A 21679-nucleotide genomic window follows, 5' to 3' on the forward strand; every position below is an offset into this window, starting at 1 on the left:
ACATTGGTACCACCTGTGCTAATTAGCCATCTAGCATGCTGTGTGTAACAAAAGGCCGCCAGAAACGTGTTGTGAATGAAAAATACTGCTTGCTGCAACAGTGAGAAAGCTGGTTAAAACAGTGTACAGTAAGTGTATAGTTTGCATTTGTGAAATGATTTTGATGATATGAAAGTAAAGGGCGTATTGTTTCTAGGACCGTATCGCAATTGAGACTCGATCTACGTTTGGATGGAGTATTTGGCTGCCAGAACCAGTCTGTCTACCTCTGCAAATAACATATTTGGACCATAAGGAGTAAGGGTAGACTCCTTATTAATAGTACATCTTGGGCTAGTTTGAATCTAGAGGCATGGACTCACCATATTAACAGTATAGTGTGATTATGGGCAGGATATTGATAAACCCCTCACATTGTTCACAGGTTGTTCAAAACAAAATGCACAGGGAATCGTTAGTCACAAAACTTGTTCAGTATTTAATGAAATTGTTTATATTTTAATTAAAGTCAATTCTATGAGACTGCTCCTGCAGAATCCCATCCTAAAATCTATGACTTTTAAGATGTGTATTCAGATTTCCCCTTACAGAAAATCTCTTCCCACACTTGTAGCACTGGTGAGGTTTTTCGCCAGTGTGAGTAAGCGTGTGTCTTTTAAGGCCTCTTGCCGTAGTAAAACGTTTTGTGCACAGGGTGCAGGGGTATGGACGCTCTCCTGTGTGAGATCGCATATGAAGTGTTAGATGGCATGATGCTTTGAAGCCCTTTCCACAATGTTTACAGGTGTAGGGACATTCTCCTGTGTGTGATCGTGTATGCAACCTCAGTTCTCCTGAGCTAAGGAATGCCTTACCACAGATGCTACATAAATAGTTTTTCTCCCCTGCATGCATCCGCATGTGTCTTGCTAGATGTTGGACAGATGTTTTCCCACAAATAGTGCAACAGTAGGGACGCTCCCCAGTGTGTGTGCGCACATGCCATTTGAGTGAACCTGCACACATGAATTTTCGGTCACAGTGAGAGCATTTGAATGGTCTTTCCCCTGTGTGAACTCGCTGATGTTTTTTCAGACCACACCTGGAAGAAAATCTTTTCTCGCACTGGTTACAATGGAATGGCAATGTGTGAATTCCTATATGTACTTTCAGGGTTTTGGAGCATTTGAAAACTTTACCACAATGAGTGCATTTGTGAGTCTTGATTATTGGTGCATAGGGGATTATTTTAGTGCTGCTTGAGGGAAAGGGGTGATCAGTCCCAGATTCCTTAGAACATAAAAGCTTCCGGTCCTCTCCTCGATGCCTAATCCTGATGTGCTGGTGGAGTTTTGCAATTTCAATGTGATTGAATGGGCATAGGGAGCAGGCAAGGATGCGGGATGACATTTCATCATTAAATCCTGCAATGACAAGATCAGGAATTTAGATTGTATAACAGATGTTATCAATAATTTGATGACATGAGATCAGTGTTTAAATTCCTGAATACCCTTACCGTTATTGGGCATTGGGATACACAGAGCAGACGTCTCTGCCGTTGAAATGCCCATCTGCTCCTGTTGCTCCAAATCCTGCCTTATATAACTTATTTCATTGCAATCTTCATCTTCCCAGTTCTCTTCATTCTGTCTCTCTTCCATTTCCTCCTCCTCTCTGTCCCCATTAGGTTGTCCTTCTCGCTCTTCTCCATCTCTCGTTTTGTCAGAGCTGGGCTGCTCAGAGCCAATGACAACTCTTATTGTTGGAGGGAGGGACAGTGTGGATAGGATGGTATCTGCAGTGTAATAAGATAAATAACCTACGAAAGATGGCACACGTTACTCTTGCTATATTTTTCAGCAGCGTTTTCCTTTCTCTTACCATTACAGCTAAAATCATTGTCACTGACACCTGCATTATCAAGTTCAATTGGCAGGAGTTTGGTTTGACTGGATGGAGACTTACTCTTTTTCAGGTTTCCATGATGCTGATGGTGCTGCAGAAGTGTCTTCAGCTCTTCAGTGTCAAATATGGCATGTCCACATTCCTCCAAGACAGAGGGGCCTGCACCAAGCCATGCTGCCGTCTGAGGTGCAGGGGAATAGTGTTAAAATACAGTATGCCAGACAACTGATATTTTATACACATGGAGTATATTCCATTCAGTTGTACTCCAGCCATCTTTGCAAGCTTAAAACCTAGTGTAGACAAAGGATCAAACTTATACTGTGATGCTTTATTCTGTACCTGTGTGAAGTCTGGTACAGGTAGCAGCTCCTCCAGTCTGGAGAGGAACTCCCACACCAGTACCCGCAGTGCTGTGTCATACCGAGGGCCGTAGTGTATTGGGAACACCACCTGAAAAATGTATAATTTATGACAAAGTCCTGTGCCAATGCTGATACAAGCAATAGTCACCTGCAAGTCACAAAACAGAAAGCTCTTTTACCTGAAAGAAGTGCTCCCTCTCAGAAGGGTCTTCCAGCAGGGTTTGGACCAATTCCACAAAATTAGACAATGTAGCCTTCAACTCATCATCATTACTCTGTCAGTAAGCATAAACAAACGACATCAGACATTAACTCAACATGTGGGCTGAAAACTCCCCTATATCTTTTTAAAATATGCTGCCAAAATAAGTTAACTTACCTCTTTGTGTACAGAGAATTCTGTCAAAGAATGGATTTTATCCAGGTGAGGCTGGATGGTCACGAGGTCAGCTGTGCATTCATTACGACATAACTCTAGAACCAGCTGAAAAAGAGGTAGAAGTGAGGTAGCACCAGGGGAAAACATACTACAGTCGTAGCCAAAAGTTTTGAGAATGACACATTAATTTCCACAACGTTTGCTGCTTCAGTGTCTTGATATTTGTCAGATGTTACGATGGAACACTGAAGTATAATTACAAGCATTTCATAAGTGTCAAAGGCTTTTATTGACAATTACAGGAAGTTGAAGTCTTTTTCAAGACCTCTGCAATCTGCCTTAGCATGCTGTCAATTAACTTCTGGGTCACATCCTGACTGATGGCAGCCCATTCTTGAATAATCAATGCTTGGAGTTTATCAGAATTTGTGGGTTTTGACCACAAGTTCTTAATGGGATTAAGGTCTGGGGAGTTTCCTGGCCATGGACCCAAAATATTGATGTTTTGTTCCCGAGCCACTTAGTCATCACTTTTGCCTTATGGCAAGGTGCTCCATCATGCTGGAAAAGGCATTGTTCGTCACCAAACTGTTCCTGGATGGTTGGGAGAAGTTGCTGGATGTGTTGGTACCATTCTTTATTCATGGCTGTGTTCTTAGGCAAAATTGTGAGTGAGCCCACTCCCAAATTGCCATCATACAAACTGAGGCAGCAGACATTGAAAATTAATATTTGTGTCATTCTCAAAACTTTTGGCCACGACTGTACACTGAACAAAAATATAAACGTAAAGTTTGGTCCCATTTTGCATGAGCTGAAATAAAAGATCCCAGAAGTGTTCCATATGCACAAAAAGCTTGTTTCTCTCAAATGTTGTGCACCAATTTGTTACATCCCTGTTAGTGAGTATTTCTCCCAAAATAACCCCTTCACCTGACAGGTGTGGCATATCAAGAAGCGGATTAAACAGCATGATCGTTACACAGGGGCACCTTGTGCTGGGGACAATAAAATGCACCATTTTGTCGCAGAACACAATGCCACAGATGTCTCAAGTTGAGGGAGGGTGCCGACTGTGGCTGGTCATTTTAGAGACCAGCTACCCGGACAGCTGATAAATGTGTTTGCACAACCAAAGAAATTCTGCACAAACTGTCAGAAACTGTCTCAGGGAAGCTCATCTGCTTCCTCACTAGTCTTGACGTGACTGCAGATCGTCGTCGTATCCAACTTCAGTGGGCAAATGCTCACCTTCAATGGCCACTGGCATGCTGGAGAAGTGTGACCTTCACAGATGAATCCCAGTTTCTACCATACCGGGCAGATGGCAGAAAGTGTGTATGGCGTTCTGTGGGTGAGTTGTTTACTGATGTCAATGTTGTGAACAGAGTGCCCCATGGTGGCGGTGGTGTTATGGTATGGGCAGGCATAAGCTACGGACAACGAACACAATTGTATTTTATCGATGGAAATTTGAATGCACTGAGATACCGTGACAAGATCCTGAGGCCCATTGTCATGCCATTTATCTGCCGCCATCACCTCATGTTTCAGCATAATAATGCCCGGCCCCATGCTGCAAGGATCTGAACACAATTCCTGGAAGCTGAAAATGTCCCAGTTCTTCCATGGCCTGCATACTCAGACATGTCACCAATTGAGCATGTTTGGGATGCGCTGGATCAACATGTAAGACAGCGTGTTCCAGTTCCTGCCAATGGCTGTGCGAAGTTGCTGGATATTGGCGGGAACTGGAACACGCTGTCTTACATAATCCCAAACATGCTCAATGGGTGACATGTCTGGTGAGTATGCAGGCCATGGAAGAACAGGGACATTTTCAGCTTCCAGGAATTGTGTACAGATCCTTGCGACATGCTGTGCATTATCATGCTGAAACATGAGGTTGCTGGATATTGAAGAGGAGTGGGCCAACGTTCCACAATCAACAGCCTGATCCATTCTGCGAAGGAGATGTGTCGCGTTGAATGAGGCAAATGGTGGTCACACCAGATACTGACTGGTTTTCTGATCCACGCCCCTACCTTTTTTTAAAGGTACCTGTGACCAACAAACGCATATCTGTATTCTTAGTCATGTGAAATCCATTGATTAGGGCTTAATTTATTTCAATTGACTGATTTCCTTATATGAAAATCTTAAATTGTTGCATGTTGCGTTTATATTTGTGACTAGTTGCTGCCCATAGTTTTATCGGAATCCTCTGCATTTGCACCGCTCTCACCGTTGCTCTCAGACCCAGGAGGAGTTGGGTCCTCTGCCTGGAACTCAGCAGCTCTGGAACCACCTCTGTCACCAAAGTCACAAACTCTTCCAGTTTCCCAAAATGCTTTACAGTATGCTGCTGAGCCACTTGCCACAGGAATGCTGACATCAGGCGTAATGGTGGAGCAAGGAGACGTAGGGAGGAGAGAGTTAAACGGGAACCTACAGTGGGAAACACAAACAAGAATATGTATTACATAATAATAATAATAATATCATCCTAGGACAGTTTAAACCAAAAGTATTGTATAGGTTTGATCTAAAAATGCCTTTAGCTAGGGTTTGGGATACTAGCCAGCTTCAGTAAACATCTATGAAGCCAGGGACCATTTAAAAAACACTCACACAAACAACATAGGGGCCAAGTTAACATTTTGAGAATGTATAGTACAACTTAATTTACCAGAGTGTTCTGCCTCGGGCAAGGACTTAAGCGGAGTCGACTCCAAAAGCATTGAAGTTCTTGTTCGCTGACTGAGAACAGCATCCATGATGGCAAACCATCTTGTTCCACGAATATTGGAACTATTTTTGCTAGTGTCATTCTTGATTTTTTTGTATTCCTGTTTCAGCTTTTTTATTTTCTCTCTGCACTGTTTAGATGTCTTCGTAGATCCGAGGGCAGCGAGCTCGGAACTAAGTTTGGTGAAGACTCTCTTGTTTCTCACTGATGAGAGAAGCTGCTCCTGAACACTCCCATCTGCCCAGAGTCTTAACAACGCATGGACCTCCTCAGGTGACCAGCTGGCTCGAGATTCATCTGTGAATGCACCAGATCTGTTAAAAGCACTTAAACTGGCAAACAATGTTACCTAGCAAGTTTAAACAGTTTTCCAAAAATGTGTACTATACTGAGCAAAAATAAAAACATTAAACAATTTCAGTGAGTTACAGGTCATGAGGAAATCAGTCAATTGAAATAAATTCATTAGGCCCTAATCTATGTACAGTTGAAGTCGGACGTTTTACATAAACTTAGGTTGGAGTCATTAAAACTCATTTTTCAACCACTCCAAAAATGTCTTAAACTATAGTTTTGGCAAGTCAGTTAGGACATCTACTTTGTGCATGACAAGTATTTTTCCAACAATTGTTTAGACAGATTATTTCACTATCACAATTCCAGTGGGTCAGACGTTTACATACACTAAGTTGACTGTGCCTTTAAACAGCTTGGACATTTCCAGAAAATTATGTCATGGCTTTGGGCTAATTGACATCATTTGAGTCAATTGGAGGTGTACCTGTGGATGTATTTCTAGGCCTACCTTCAAACTCAGTGCCTCTTTGCTTGACATCATGGGAAAATCAAAAGGAATCAGACAAGACCCCAGAAAACAAGTTGTAGATCTCCACAAGTCTAGTTCATCCTAGGGAGCAATTTACAAAACGCCTGAAGGTACCACGTTCATCTGTACAAAAAAATTGTACATGAGTAAAAACAGCATGGAACCATGCAGCGGTTATACCGCTCAGGAAGGAGAGGCATTCTGTCTCCTAGAGATGAACCTACTTTGGTGAGAAAAGTGAAAATCAATCCCAGAACAACAGCAAAGGACCTTGTGGAGATGCTGCAGGATACAGGTACAAAAGTATCTATATCCACAGTAAAAATGAGTCCTATGTCGACATAACCTGAAAGGCAGCTCGGCAAGGAAGAAGCCACTGCTTCATGTATGGTTAATGAATAACTACTCATTGTGTGATAACATAGACACTCCTTTTGTTCACCTGGCCTAGAATACCTCAATCAAATGCCCGACCGTATTACCTCCCAAGAGAATTCTCTTCGGTTAATCTCGGCCGCGTATATCCCCCTCAAGCCGATACCACAACGGCCCTCAAAGAACTTCACTGGACTTTATGCAAACTGGAAACCACATATCTTGAGGCCACATTTATTGTAGCTGGGGATTTTAACAAAACACTACCAAAGTTATACCAACACATTGACTGAACAGTGAACAGTGTCGTTATTCCCTCCAGAAGGCAATCAAACTGGCAAAATGTCAGTACTGAGAAACTGGAGTCGCAATTCAACGGCTCAGACACAAGACGTATGCGGCAGGTTCTACAGACAAGCACAGACTACAAAGCGAAAACCAGCCATGCCGCGGACACCGACGTCTTGCTTCCTGACAAGGTAAGCACCTTCGACAGCTTTGATGAGAACACAGTGGCACCGACGCGGCCCGCTACCAAGGACTGTGGGCTCTCCTTCGCAAAGCATGTGCTGACCAGCTGGCTGGTGTGTTTACGGACATATTCAATCTCTCCCTATCCCAGTCTGCTGTCCCCACTTATTTCAAGATGTCCACCATTGTTCCTGTACCCAAGAAAGCAAACTGAACTAAATGACTGTCGCCCTGTAACACTCACTTCGGTCATCATGAAGTGCTTTGAGAAGCTAGTTAAGGATCATATCACCTCTACCTTACACCCTAGACCCACATCAATTTGCTTACCGCCCCAATAGATCCACAGACAATGAGATTGCCATCGCCCTATCCCCTATGTTAGAAAGCTGTTCTTTGACTATAGCTCAGCATTCAACACCATAGTACCGTCCAAGCTCATCATTAAGCTCGGGGCCCTGGGTCTGAACCCCGCCCTGTGCAACTGGGTCCTGGATTTCCTGACCCCAGGTGGTGAAAGTAGGAAACACCTCCACTTCGCTGATCCTCAACACAGGTGCCCCACGTGGGTGCTTTCTCGGCCTCCTCCTGTACTCCCTGTTCACCCATGACTGCGTGGCCACGCACGCCTCCAACTCAATCATCAAGTTTGCAGACGACAACAGTCGTAGGCCTAATTACCAACAATGACGAGACAACCTACAGGGAGGAGGTGAGGGCTCTTGGAGAGTGATGCCAGGAAAATAACCTCTCACTCAACGTCAACAAAACAAAAGGAGCTGACCGTGGACTTCATGAAACAGCAGAGGGCGCACGCCCCTATCCACATCGACGGGACCGCAGTGGAGAAGGTGGAAAGCTTCAAGTTCCTCTGCCTACACATCACTGACAATCTGTAATGGTCCACCCATATAGACAATGAGGTGAAGGCGGCGCAACAGCGCCTCTTCAATCTCATGAGGCTGAAGAAGTTCCCTCAAACTTTTATAGATGCACAATTGAGCCTGTCTGGCTGTATCACCGCATGGCGTGGTATGGCATGGCAACTGCACCGCCTGCAACCGCAGAGCTCTCCAGAGGGTGGTACGGTCTGCCCACCGCATCACCGGGGGCAAACTACCTGCCCTCCAGAACACCTATAGCACCCGATGTCACAGGAAGGCCAAAAAGATTGTCAAGGACATCAACCACCCGAGCCACGGCCTGTTCACCCCACTATCATCCAGAAAGCCAGGTAAGTACAGGTGCATCAAAGCTGGGACTGAGACAGAAGCTGTTTTTCAATCTCAAGGCCATCACTGTTAAATAGCCATCACTAGCCAGCTACCACCGGGTTACTCAACACTGCACCTTAGAGGCTGCTGCCCTATATACATAAAATCACTGGTCACTTTAGTGATGTTTACATACTGTATTCTATTGCACTGTATTTTAGTCAATGCCACTCTGACATTGCACAATCTAATATTTACAGTACCAGTCAAAAGTTTAGGCATACATACTCATTCCAAGATTATTATTTTTTACATTGTAGAATAGTGAAGACATCAAAACTATGAAATAACACATATGGAATCATGTAGTAACCAAAGAAGTGTTAAACAAATACAAATATTTTTTTAGATTCTTCAAAGTAGCCACCCTTTGCCTTTGACAGCTTTGCACACACTTGGCATTCTTTCAACCAGCTTCATGAGGTAGTCACCTGGAATGCATTTTAATTAACAGGTGTGCCTTAAGTTAATTTGTGGAATTTATTTACTTAATCAGTTTGAGCCAATCAGTGGTGTTGTGACAAGATGGGGGTGGTTTTCCTAAGACAGCCCTTTTTGTTAAAATACCAAGTCCATATTATGGCAAGAGCAGCTCAAATAAGCAAAGAGATATGACAGTCCATTGCTTTAGGTCTGTCGATCTGGAGAATTTTAACAACTTTGAAAGTTTCTTCAAGTGCAGTCGCAAAAACCATCAAGCACTATTATGAAACTGGCTCTCATGAGGACCGCCACAGAAAAGGAATACCCAGAGTTAACTATGCTGCAGAGGACACGTTCATTCAATTTACCCGCCTCAGCAATTACAGCCCAAATAAGTTCAAATAACAGACATCTTAACATCAACTGTTCAGAGGAGACTGCGTGAATTAGGCCTTCATGGTCAAATTGCTACAAAGAAACCCCTACTGAAGGACACCAATAAGAAGAAGACACTTGCTTGGGCCAAGAAACATGAGCAATGGGCAATGGAAATCTGTCCTTTGGTCTGATGAGTTCAAATTTGAGATTTTTAGTTCCAACCGCCGTGTCTTTGTGAGACGCAGAGTAGGTGAACGGATGATCTCCACATGTGTGGTTCCCACCGTGAAGCATGGAGGTGGTGTGATGGTGCTTTGCTTGTGACACTGAATTATTTATAGTTCAAAGTACACTTAACCAGCATGGCTACCACAGCATTCTGCAGCGATATGCCATCCCATCTGATTTGGGCTTAGTGGGAATATCATTTGTTTTTCAACAGGACAATGACCCATCTGCTGCTTCAGATGACTTGGCCTCCACAATCACCCGACCTCAACCCAATTGAGATGGTCTGGGATGAGTTGGACCACAGAGTGAAGGAAAAGCAGCCAACAAGTGTTCAGCATATGTGGGAACTTATTCAAGACTGTTGGAAAAGCATTCCATGTGAAGCTGGTTGAGAGAATTCCAAGAGTGCACAAAGCTGTCATCAAGGCAAAGGGTGGGAACTTAAACAAATCAAAATGTATGAGATTCTAACACTTGGTTTCTACATGATTCCATAACTGTTATTTCATAGTTTGTCTTCACTATTATTCTACAATGTAGAAAATAGTAAAAATATAGAAATACCCTTGAATGAGTAGGTGTGTCCAAACTTCTGACTGGTACTGTATGTTTCTTAATTCCATCCTTTTACTTGTGTGTGTTGTTGAGAATTGTTAGATACTACTGCACTGTTGGAGCTAGCAACACAAGCATTTCACTACACCTGCAATAACATTTGCTGAAGGTGTGTGACAAATAACATTTTATTTGAAAACTGCACATTTTAGAGTGGCCATTGTCCCCAGCACAAAACAGTGCATGTGATTGTCCCCAGCACAAGGTGCACCTGTGTAACGACCATTCTGTTTAATCAGCTTATTGATACAGTGCCTTGCGAAAGTATTCGGCCCCCTTGAACTTTGCGACCTTTTGCCACATTTCAGGCTTCAAACATAAAGATATAAAACTGTATTTTTTTGTGAAGAATCAACAACAAGTGGGACACAATCATGAAGTGGAACGACATTTATTGGATATTTCAAACTTTAACAAATCAAAAACTGAAAAATTGGGCGTGCAAAATTATTCAGCCCCTTTATTTTCAGTGCAGCAAACTCTCTCCAGAAGTTCAGTGAGGATCTCTGAATGATCCAATGTTGACCTAAATGACTAATGATGATAAATACAATCCACCTGTGTGTAATCAAGTCTCCGTATAAATGCACCTGCACTGTGATAGTCTCAGAGGTCCGTTAAAAGCGCAGAGAGCATCATGAAGAACAAGGAACACACCAGGCAGGTCCGAGATACTGTTGTGAAGAAGTTCAAAGCCGGATTTGGATACAAAAAGATTTCCCAAGCTTTAAACATCCCAAGGAGCACTGTGCAAGCGATAATATTGAAATGGAAGGAGTATCAGACCACCGCAAATCTACCAAGACCTGGCCGTCCCTCTAAACTTTCAGCTCATACAAGGAGAAGACTGATCAGAGATGCAGCCAAGAGGCCCATGATCACTCTGGATGAACTGCAGAGATCTACAGCTGAGGTGGGAGACTCTCTCCATTGGACAACAATCAGTCGTATATTGCACAAATCTGGCCTTTATGGAAGAGTGGCAAGAAGAAAGCCATTTCTTAAAGATATCCATAAAAAGTGTTGGTTAAAGTTTGCCACAAGCCACCTGGGAGACACACCAAACATGTGGAAGAAGGTGCTCTGGTCAGATGAAACCAAAATTGAACTTTTTGGCAACAATGCAAAATGTTATGTTTGGCGTAAAAGCAACACACCATCCCCACTGTCAAACATGGTGGTGGCAGCATCATGGTTTGGGCCTGCTTTTCTTCAGCAGGGACAGGGAAGATGGTTAAAATTGATGGGAAGATGGATGGAGCCAAATACAGGACCATTCTGGAAGAAAACCTGATGGAGTCTGCAAAAGACCTGAGACTGGGACGGAGATTTGTCTTCCAACAAGACAATGATCCAAAACATAAAGCAAAATCTACAATGGAATGGTTCAAAAATAAACATATCCGGGTGTTAGAATGGCCAAGTCAAAGTCCAGACCTGAATCCAATCGAGAATCTGTGGAAAGAACTGAAAACTGCTGTTCACAAATGCTCTCCATCCAACCTCACTGAGCTCGAGCTGTTTTGCAAGGAGGAATGGGAAAAAATGTCAGTCTCTTGATGTGCAAAACTGATAGACATACCCCCAAGCGACTTACAGCTGTAATCGCAGCAAAAGGTGGCGCTACAAAGTATTAACTTAAGGGGGCTGAATAATTTTGCACGCCCAATTTTTCAGTTTTTGATTTGTTAAATAAGTTTGAAATATCCAATAAATGCCGTTCCACTTCATGATTGTGTCCCACTTGTTGTTGATTCTTCAGAAAAAAATACAGTTTTATATCTTTATGTTTGAAGCCTGAAATGTGGCAAAAGCTCGCAAAGTTCAAGGGAGCCGAATACTTTCGCAAGGCACTGTATGCCACACCTGTCAGGTGTGTGGAAAATCTTGGCAAACAAGTTTGTTGATCAAATTTGAGCGAAATAAGCTTTTTGTGCATTTGGAAAAAATTACTAGGATCTATTATTTCAGCTCATGAAACATGGGACCAACACTTGTATGTTTCGTTTATGTTTTTGTTGTTTGTTTCTCATTGACTATTTTACTGTCTGGTCCCTCAGATCGTTAGCAGACATTGAGTCTGTAAAAAAGGTTCAGAAAGACATGACTAGATGACCATAATATTCTGTTTCTAGAGGGGAATCATTCGACTCCAACAGCATAGTAGGTGAATCTATCTTAGTAGCTGAGGTTCCAAGTCGGTGACCAAGGAAACCATGGACCTTGTCAGGTGTCCAACTGGATGGAGATTTGTCTGGGGAAGCAACAGATCAGTTGACAAACAATATTAACTTCCGAGCTTCCAGTCGCAGGCCAATTTAGTGTTTTGAAAATGTCACTAGTGTTGATGCTGTACTAGGCAGCTTAACTTACCAGAATCTTTCACTTCTTGTGGGGAATTAGGTTGAGTTGACTCCAATATATTTCCATCTGAATCTATTACCAAAGTACTTGGTTGGTGACGGAGGACACTATCCATGATGGCAAACCATCTTTCTCTACGGCGGTTGTAGCTCCTCTTCTTATTGTTGTCCTTGATTTTATGATACTCTTGTTTCAGCTTTTTTATTTTCTCTCTGCACCTCTTTGACGACCTGTTAAATCCCAGGGCAGCGAGCTCTGAACTAAGTTTGGTAAAGACGCTCTCGTTTCTCACTGATGAGAGAAGCTGCTCCTGAACACTCCTGTCTGCCCAGAGTCTTAACAATGCATGGACCTCCTCAGGCGTCCAGCGGAATGGAGATTCATCTGTGAATGCACCAGATCAGTTGAAGGACACAAGAAAACGCAGATAAAATGGTATCCAGTAAGGTCATAGGCCATTTAGGCCTACTAAAAATGTAATGGATCAGCCGTTGTTTCTGTAAATGTAATGTTTCTGAACTTACCATAATCTTCCGCTTTTTGTGGGGAATCAGCAGACTCCAACAGCCTAGAAGCTGAATTTATCCTGCCAGACCCTGAAGTCCCTGAACGGTGACTAAAGAGACTGTGGACCTCATCAGGCATCCAACTGGATGGTGACTTGTCTGTGGAAGCACCAGATATCGAGTACTCACACAAACAGGGACATAATAACTAGCAAAGATTGTGTAACACGGTATGTGAGAGCTTTGTACTGTACTGCCTCTGCCCAGAGGTCTGGGCTTAGCATGTGGCACAAGCTGTTTCATTCCCACCGCTGCTGTCAATGTAGCGGGAAAGAAGAGAGCTGCATCGTGGCTTTTACTGTGCAGATGCAAGCACCTAACGGACTGCACCGCAAAAGCCTGGGCCTCTGGGCAGAGCTGTATATTGCTAACATATGCAGTGTTAACCTACATTTGCAAGTAGACTTAGCTATGGAATCACCATTCACCATTTCCTAATGTTACTTAGTTTATAACACTGGGAAACCAGTGGAGGCTGGTGGGAGGAGTAATGGCTGGAATGGTATCAAACATATGGAAATCACATTGACTCCAATCAGCCCGTTCTCCTATAGCTCCTCCCACCAGCCTCCACTGTGGGAAACGCATGGAAAGTCACATTGGTGTTGGCATGATGAAAAATAGGCCATGGCCCAATACTTTTTTTGCCTGGGTGGAAATACAGGCCAAGTGTAAACCAATGATATATATATATATATATATTATATACACACACACTAGACCAGTTATAGTGGGCGCTGTGTTGAAGCCACCGTGCCTCCATCTTGGCACTCCTCCACATTGTAAAAAAAATATTTTGGAAGCTATAAAAAAAATGCATTTATGGTCTACATTCGTTTTTGCCACATGGATTTAATTAGACACCTTAAGGCATACTTTTAAATTAGATTGTGTGCTAAGCATGCAAATAATAGTCAAATGACTATTTGCATTGCCCCCCCCACCCACCCTCTTCTACTCTTATTATCTATGCATAGTCACTTTAATAACTCTACCTACATGTACATATTACCTCAATTACCTTGACACCGGTGCCCCCGCACATTCACTCTGTACCAGTACCCCCTGTATATAGCCCGGCTATTGTTATTTACTGCTTGCTCTTTAATTATTTGTTATTCTTCTCTTCTTTTTGGTATTTTCTTAACTGCATTGTTAGTTGTAAGTAAGCATTTCACTGTAAGGTGTACGTACACCTGTTGTAGTCAACGCATGTGACAAAAACAATTTGATTCAATAAATAAAACATTTTCCTTAAAGTATATATTACAAATGTTACTGTCCACGAGAACAAAAAAAATACTTAAATACATGTAATTCTGTCCTTCAAACATTTCATTGAAATACTGTAGAATTCCATTAAATCCTATAGAGGACTGCTGCTACTGGGGAGTGCCAATATGGCCGACCGGTGGCTTCAAAGCTTCTCAATGGCCAATACATAGTATTAGCAATCCAGAGTTTATATACAGCCTGGTGTAAAACCCTACTTTGGAACAGGGACATTAGTCTAAATTACCGGGATCTTCCTCCTCTGGTGGGGCATCAGGCGTGGACTCCAAAATATTTTGAGAATTCATTACCAAGCCAGACTCCAATAAGGTACCACTTGGTTGGTGACCGAGGACACTATCCATGATGGCAAACCATCTTCTTCTAAGACCGGTGGAGGCATTCTTGTTTTCGTCGTCCTTGATTTTTTTATATTCCTGTTTCAGCATCTTTATTTTCCACCTACACTGTGTCTATGTTTTGATGAAGCTTATGGCATCAAGCTCTGAACTAAGTTTGATAAAGACTCTCTCGTTTCTCACTGCGGAGAGAAGCTGCTCTTGAACACTCCCGTTTGCCCAGCGTGTTAACAATGCCACTACCTCCTCAGGTGCCCATTGACATGCACAGGACAGGGATTTTTTTGTTTTCCATGGTTATGTATTTGCTATTTGTAGAAGTTTATAGAATACCCTTTTCACAATAGTCTGCCTAGCACGGTTCGGATATTGCAAAGATGTGTATAACTAAACCAAGATAGACCACAGCCTGTCGTTTCAAATGGGAACAAATGAGCAATAGTGGGCAGAACAAGCAATGAGGTGGGCAGAACAAGCAATGAGGTAGGCAGAGCCAAGCAGAAGCAAGCGTGATCCTATTGGCACGCTCATTTGCATTTCTCCGTTGAGGAACGCCTACTCTGAAGTGCGCGTGAGCAATAACTCAATTCGCCTTTGCACGCCTTCTAAACAACGCAAATGTTTAAAACTTTGGCCAAGGGTCAAGTTTACCAAACTTAGTCCACTCCGTTCGTAACATATTGTATTTTTGGGAACAGAAAACTGTATTGAGATCAAATGTTTAATTTATGAGTAAATTAGCAGAATATCGGCCAAAATCCATCTCGTTCCAACTTCTCCCACTGCCGGCCAGTGGGCTTCCTCTCACTACCATATTTGGTAGTGAGTGGAAACTTAAACCGGATTCTCCACATTCATACATCCGGTGAAATAGCGGTCTCATTGTTTCATCTGTGATAAAAGTGGGCCGAGATAGCCCACCTATTGGTCAGAAACAAGAATCAAAAATCACTTCCGGCTCACGTTGTTTTTCCCAAATCCTTCAAAATAAGAGTTTTTCCAAAGATGAAAGGGATTAGTTATCAATCTCTTTGGTATTCCCAATGGATCTTGGTTACAGCAAAAAAGTTAAAGGTCCAATGCAGCCGTTTTTATCTCAATATCAAAACATTTTGATATTGAGCTACTGAGTGGCGCAGTGGTCTAAAGCACTGCATCTCAGTGCTAGAGGTGTCACTACAGACCCTGGTTTGATTCCAGGCTGTGTCACAACCGCCGTGATTGGGAGTCCCATAGGGTGGCGAACAATTGGCCCAGCGTCGTCCGGGGTAGGCCGTCATTGTAAATAAGACTTTTTCTTAACTGACTTGCCTAGCTAAATAACACATTTCTGGGTAACAATTAAGTACCTCACTGTGATCGTTTAATTAAAATGGTCAAAAATAAACAAAAATACCTTCTTAACAAAAAACTATTTATCAAGGAAGAATTTTACTCTGAGTTGGTAGGGGAAAACTAACTTTGGTTTGGAACCCTTTTTATTGGTCTATTAACAAATTTAGCACCTCATGGTGTCACCAGGCAGGCCAAAACTCCATCCCACCAAAACAGGCTGGAAGTTCATGCAACCATTTCAAACAGGTCTTAAACATTTCTGACAAGTTATAAATAGCTCTCAAAGGTGTGCCATGACTGACATAACAAGAGGAAAACTGATGATGGATTACCCAATTTCAAAATTGCAGCTTGTGCATTTTACTATTACAACTTTCAAGAGTACGTTGAAAGCTGGACCGAGTAAAAATGGTTTGGACCTGTTTGGGAGCAGTTTGGGAGCCACTGATATAGACCACGTAGAACCTTGCACAAGACTGACTGAAATTAAAAGGATGTGTGCTGGCAAACCTATTTTTTGTTCATGAATAATTACAAAAAAATACTCTGATCATAATCATATCCAGAAAATGGCCAATATCCGTTATGATTCTCATTTTGTCCATATACTCGGCACAGCCCAAATTCACAGTTTCAACTACTTCAGGAAGTAATGTTGCAGTCTAGCTCAGTGCTGCCCCCTCTCGTTGAGTAACTCGAGTTGAAGGCAGACCGGGGTACTGCAGGCTGCAATTAGCAGCTAAATTACTTCTTCTGTGTGCAATTTTTAAATAATTGTTTCAAAGACATACATCTGGTGTAATAGAAGCAATTTTTGGTACCATGATTGTCTTTGATTTTGTTCTATTTTTATTCACAGATAGACCACGAAGATTGCCATTTTCCTATTCGCCATTTTCCTATTCGCGGTCGGCCTTGAACTTCAATGAAAGGGGGAGTCCTTCTCCCCTGTTTAAAGCAGTGTGCGGAAGGGGTGGGGCTTTGTCCCAGAAGTAAATAAGGAAGCTGACCAAATTTCACAATAATTTACTTCTGGGAAACCTGAGATCACCAAAAGGTGCAAGTTGCTCCAAAACAATCCTCACCCAAGCACATACAGGCACATTAAACAACAAAGGGAACTTTTAACCATGAATACACATAAATAGACCAAATTGTAAATGTTAAACATGATTGCCTACATAACAAAGGATATAGAGAACTTAATTACGACAAGGTTGTTGACAGCACACTGATCAGAAATAGCCGGCGGTTGTTTGTTTATTTATGTGAGTGCTTTTATCTGATCTGGTGCTTTTCCAGACAAATCATCATCCAGTTGGACACCTGATGAACTTCCACAAACTTCAGGGTCTGGGGTGAGAACTTGCTTTTGTAGTCTACCCAATCTGATTCCCCGCAAGAAATTTAGAATTCTGGTAGGTTCTCTCATACGGTCTCTCGTACACATTTTTTTTTTTTACACAGTAACTTGGCCTGTTACCACAACCTTGGTAGTTAATATTGATTATGTGAGTACTGTCAACTGAGCTGTTGCTTCCACAGAGCAATCTTCATCCAGTTGGACAACTGATGAGGTCACCAACCAGGATCTTCAGGGTCTGAGAGGATAAATTCAGCTACTGTGCTGCTGGAGCCGACTTAACCGGATTCCCCTTTAAAACAGGAACCTTATGGTAAGGAATTTAGAACAGTCTTTCTCAACCTTTTTTGTACCAGGGATTAGCAAAATGTGTTCCTCTTACTTGGTAGACTGCTTGGATAGAAACTAGTTTACTACTACTAGTTAACTAAGTTAATGTCTGCTAACCATCTGAGGGACTGGCCAGTAATAGCCAGAATTTGAAAAACACTTATCTAGTACACATTTTTCATAAACTGTACAATAAACTTGCTAGCTTATATTGTTTACCAGTTTCTGATTGCTTTCAACTGATGTGTTTCTTTCACATTAAAATCGGGATACAGCTGAACGTCTCAGGAGATCCATGCATTAAAACTCTGAGCAGATGAGTGTTCAAGAGCAGCTTCTCGCCTATAAAAACAAGCATGTCTATGCCAAATTTAGTTCAGAGTTTGCTGCACAGAGTTTGCTGCACTTGGATTTAACGGGACGTTGAAGCAATGCAGAGAAAAGTAAAAAAATCTGAAACCGGAATAAAGAAACCTCAAGGATGACGACAAGATGAGTGGTTCCATCTATCTTGAAGAAAGCGGTTTTGTCGTCATCGTTAGTCCTCACTAACCTATCAAAAACTCAGGCTTATTCCTTTCCAGGAGCAGAAGACTGGTAAGTTAACTTTTACTGTGTACATTTTTGTAGTTTGTGTGAGGGCTTTCACAATGGTGACTGGCTAGTTAAGTAGCTAGTTGCTGATGCTGGCTAGTTTCCTAATGTTTTTCTGGATACATTTTGTTTTATAACTCGCCTACAGTATTTCCAATATGTCATTGGCTTTTACGCTATGATAATTTCTTGTTTGTGTTTCCCACTGTAGTTCCCGGTTTAAAGCTGTCCTTGCTGTGTCTCCTTGCTCCACCATTACGCCTGATGTCAGCATTCAGGTGGCAAGTGGCTCGGCAGCATATTCTAAAGCATTATGGGAAACTGGAGGAGTTTGGGACTTTGGTGACAGAGGTGGTTCCAGAGCTGCTGAGTTCCAGGCAGAGGACCCAACTCCTCCTGGGTCTGAGAGCAAGGGTTTGTGAGGTGGAAATGCAAAGGATTCTGATAAAGTATGGGCAGCTACAACTAACAATAAGTATGTTTTCCCCTGGGGCTGCCTCTAACATGTCTACCTCTTTTTTCAGCTGGTTCTGGAGTTGTGACTCAGGGAGAGCACCGGTGACCTTGTCCATCCAGCCTCACCTGGACAAAATCCATTTGTTAGCAGAATACGCTATACACAAGAAGGTAAGTTAACTTATGCTTTAAGTTGAAGAAAATATAAACTTTTTCAGCCTTATGTTGAGGTTGACTTCATGTCTGAAGTAATTTGTTTAGTTTGTTTATGCTTACTGACAGAGTAATGATGATGAGTTGGAGGCTACAGTCTAACTTTGTGGAGTTGGTCCAAACTCTGCTGGGAGACCCTTCTGAGAGGGAGCACTTCTTCAGGTGCGTATTTAATGCATCCGTAAGTGCATTTGTTTTTGGCACAAATCAAATAAAATAACATTTATTTATATAGCCCTTCGTACATCAGCTGATATCTCAAAGTGCTGTACAGAAACACCGCCTAAAACCCCAAACAGCAAGCAATGCAGGTGTAGAAGCACAGTAGTCACGTCAAAGCCAAGTGTTGCTATTATTGACATTGTTAATTGTCACATTAACAGGAGATGATTGCAGACTTTTCCACATGAAAAATGATCCCCGAAAGCCATGCTGAAGAAAATATTTGCCACTGGACTTATTGTGTGTTAAATTGTCTATTTTTCAGGAGGTATTCCCAGTACATTACAGCCCTCGGTATGACACAGCACTGCAGGTACTGGTGTGGGAGTTCTTCTCCAGATTGGAGGAGCTGCTACCTGTACAAGACTTCAGACAGGTACAGATTGAAACATCAGTGCCCATCAAGTATTGAGGCGCCTCCCAAGTGGCACAGTGCTTGCTGTCCAGGCTCTGTCACAGCCGGCCACTACCGGGAGACCCATGGGGCGGCGCACAATTGGCCCAGTGTCATCCGGGTTAGGGGAGGGTTTGGCCAGCAGGGATGTTCTTGTCTCATCACGCTCTAGCGACTCCAATGCACACTGACAGGTGATCGCCAGGTGCACGATGTTTCCTCCGACACATTGGTGCGCCTGGCGTCCTTCGCCTCTCCCAAGTCCGTACGGGAGTTGCAGCGATGGGACAAGACTGACTACCAATTGGATACCACGAAATTGGGGAGAAAAAAGAGATTTGAAAAAAAAACATGAAAAAACTGTTGAGTGCTGATCACTGTTTTAAAAATTTTTTGGACTGAGGACTATGGTGAGCTGAAGGAAAACATCTACCCAATGCGCAAGGCTATGGCATGCAGAGAAGGAACAATACAAATGATACAGTGTTGAATTCAATGTAAAATCTAAAGCATTGAAAAACACTGAAATGTAATAGATTACAAATGTATGTAGCACCACCACCACCAGCATCATGGAAACCCGAAAAAGACTAAGTCTCCATCCAGAATTATGTATTTGTCACTGAGTATGTTAAATTATTTGTCTGGTATGTAGTGGAATACAAAGTATGGCAATAGTGTAACTTACTGGATCAGTATGTTCTGTCTTTCCTAGGTTCTTTCTCTTACTACACTGCAGATACCATCCTGTCCCTCCCTCCAACAATAAGAGTTGTCATTAGCTCGGAGCAGGCCAGCTCTGACAAAATGAGGTCATGCTCAGATGGAGATAAATGCTTCAAGAATGGGACAGAGAGAGCAGGAGATGGAGAAGAGAGAGAAGGACAATCTAATGGGGTCAGAGAGGAGGAAAAAGATAGGCAGACTGAAGAGGACTTCTGGTCCGTGTATCCCAGTACCCAGCAACGGCAAGGAAATTCAAGTAATTACTAAAATATTTGACTTCATTTTACAGCATTATTATCACTGTTATTTTTCTGGTATTTAAAATGAAATTACTTAACAATTGGTACCATATCGTAATTAGCAACTTGGAAATGAACAATCTGTAAATTCTTGATAACAATTGGTACATCCTTGTGTTCTTTGCCAAATAACATCAATGCTTATCTTTTGTTTATGTACTTTGTAAGTAAATACCTGGTAATCAGCAAGTTGTTAAATGTAGTGTTACTCAAAATTGATTTCTCGAATGATAATTCATTCATCTGGACTTCTTAAGCAATCTGGGCACCTAATTTTGGCATTGCAGGTTTGAATAGTGTCATGGCATCCCAGGTCCTTGACTGCTCCCTCTGCACATTCTCTCATATTATGGTAAAACTCCACCAGCACATCAGGATTAAGCATGGCGGTGAGGACAAGAAGCTTCTACGCTCTAAAGAATCTGGGACTGAAAGCACCTTTCCTCAAGCAGCACAAAACTCCCCCAGCGTATCAGCACTAGGCACCAAAGGAAGAACTGGAAGCGCCTCAACTCTAAAGAATCTGGGAATGATAATTCCCATCCCACACGCAGCACAAAACTACTTCACCAGCACATCAGGACTAGGCACCAAGGGGATGAATGTAAGTGTCAACACTCTTAAGAATCTGGGACGGAAAACCTTCACTCAAGCACAAAAATTATCTCCTATAGACCCGATAACATGACTCTAAGTTGCCCTCATTGTGGGAATGTTTACCAAAACCTCAACTCCCTGGAAAAACTTAAGAATTCACACATTTCCATTCTGTTGTAACCAGTGTTACCCAGATTAGATCTCAAAAGACATCAACGAGCTCACACAGGGGAAAGACAATTCAAAAGCTCTCACTGTGATGTGTGCATATTCACTCAAAATGCATGTACACACACACACTGTGGAGAGTCCCTACTCTTGCACCATTTGTGGGAAGACATCTGTTCAACATCTAGCTAGACACATGCGGCTGCATAAAAACTATTTATGTAGCTTCTGTGGTAAGGAATTCTTTAGCTCAGGAGAACTAATGCTGCATACATGATCACACACGGGAGAATGTCCCTACACCTGTGAATGTTGTGGAAAGGGTTTCAAAGCAGCATGCCATGTTCAGATTCATGTACAAAGATTTCAAGTAGGGGAGTGTACATACTCCTGCACCCTGTGCACAACACATTGTCATTCTCATGGAACATAAAATACATGTTAATTC

General features: G+C 42.4%; 1 protein-coding gene and 2 long non-coding RNA genes across 3 annotated transcripts; 2 read left to right on the forward strand and 1 right to left on the reverse strand.

Annotated features, from left to right (window-relative positions):
• Positions 1 to 3: 3 nt before the first annotated feature.
• LOC118944113 (uncharacterized) lies at positions 4 to 3486 on the forward strand. Its single transcript, XR_005039433.2, has 2 exons — positions 4 to 128; positions 1958 to 3486. It is a non-coding gene; the product is annotated as an uncharacterized LOC118944113 (long non-coding RNA).
• On the reverse strand, positions 459 to 15343 carry LOC110503990 (uncharacterized). The gene is made up of 11 exons (XM_036962161.2): positions 14423 to 15343; positions 12862 to 13002; positions 12347 to 12721; positions 5321 to 5677; positions 4877 to 5079; positions 2632 to 2736; positions 2432 to 2527; positions 2230 to 2340; positions 1948 to 2068; positions 1499 to 1801; positions 459 to 1403 (listed from the first exon to the last, which is right to left on the reverse strand). The coding sequence occupies exons 1-11, from the start codon at positions 14622 to 14624 to the stop codon at positions 544 to 546; spliced, it is 2874 nt and encodes a 957-aa protein (XP_036818056.2). The 5' UTR covers positions 14625 to 15343; the 3' UTR covers positions 459 to 543.
• A 2071-nt stretch (positions 15344 to 17414) lies between these two features.
• Positions 17415 to 21461, forward strand: LOC118944065 (uncharacterized). The gene is made up of 7 exons (XR_005039369.2): positions 17415 to 17545; positions 17838 to 18159; positions 18368 to 18605; positions 18681 to 18987; positions 19313 to 19423; positions 20157 to 20423; positions 20754 to 21461. It is a non-coding gene; the product is annotated as an uncharacterized LOC118944065 (long non-coding RNA).
• The last annotated feature ends 218 nt before the right edge of the window (positions 21462 to 21679 follow it).

The sequence above is a fragment of the Oncorhynchus mykiss genome, chromosome 24 (assembly GCF_057628025.1).
Source record: "Oncorhynchus mykiss isolate SJ-2025 chromosome 24, ASM5762802v1, whole genome shotgun sequence".
NCBI classification, from domain to species: Eukaryota; Metazoa; Chordata; class Actinopteri; order Salmoniformes; family Salmonidae; genus Oncorhynchus; species Oncorhynchus mykiss.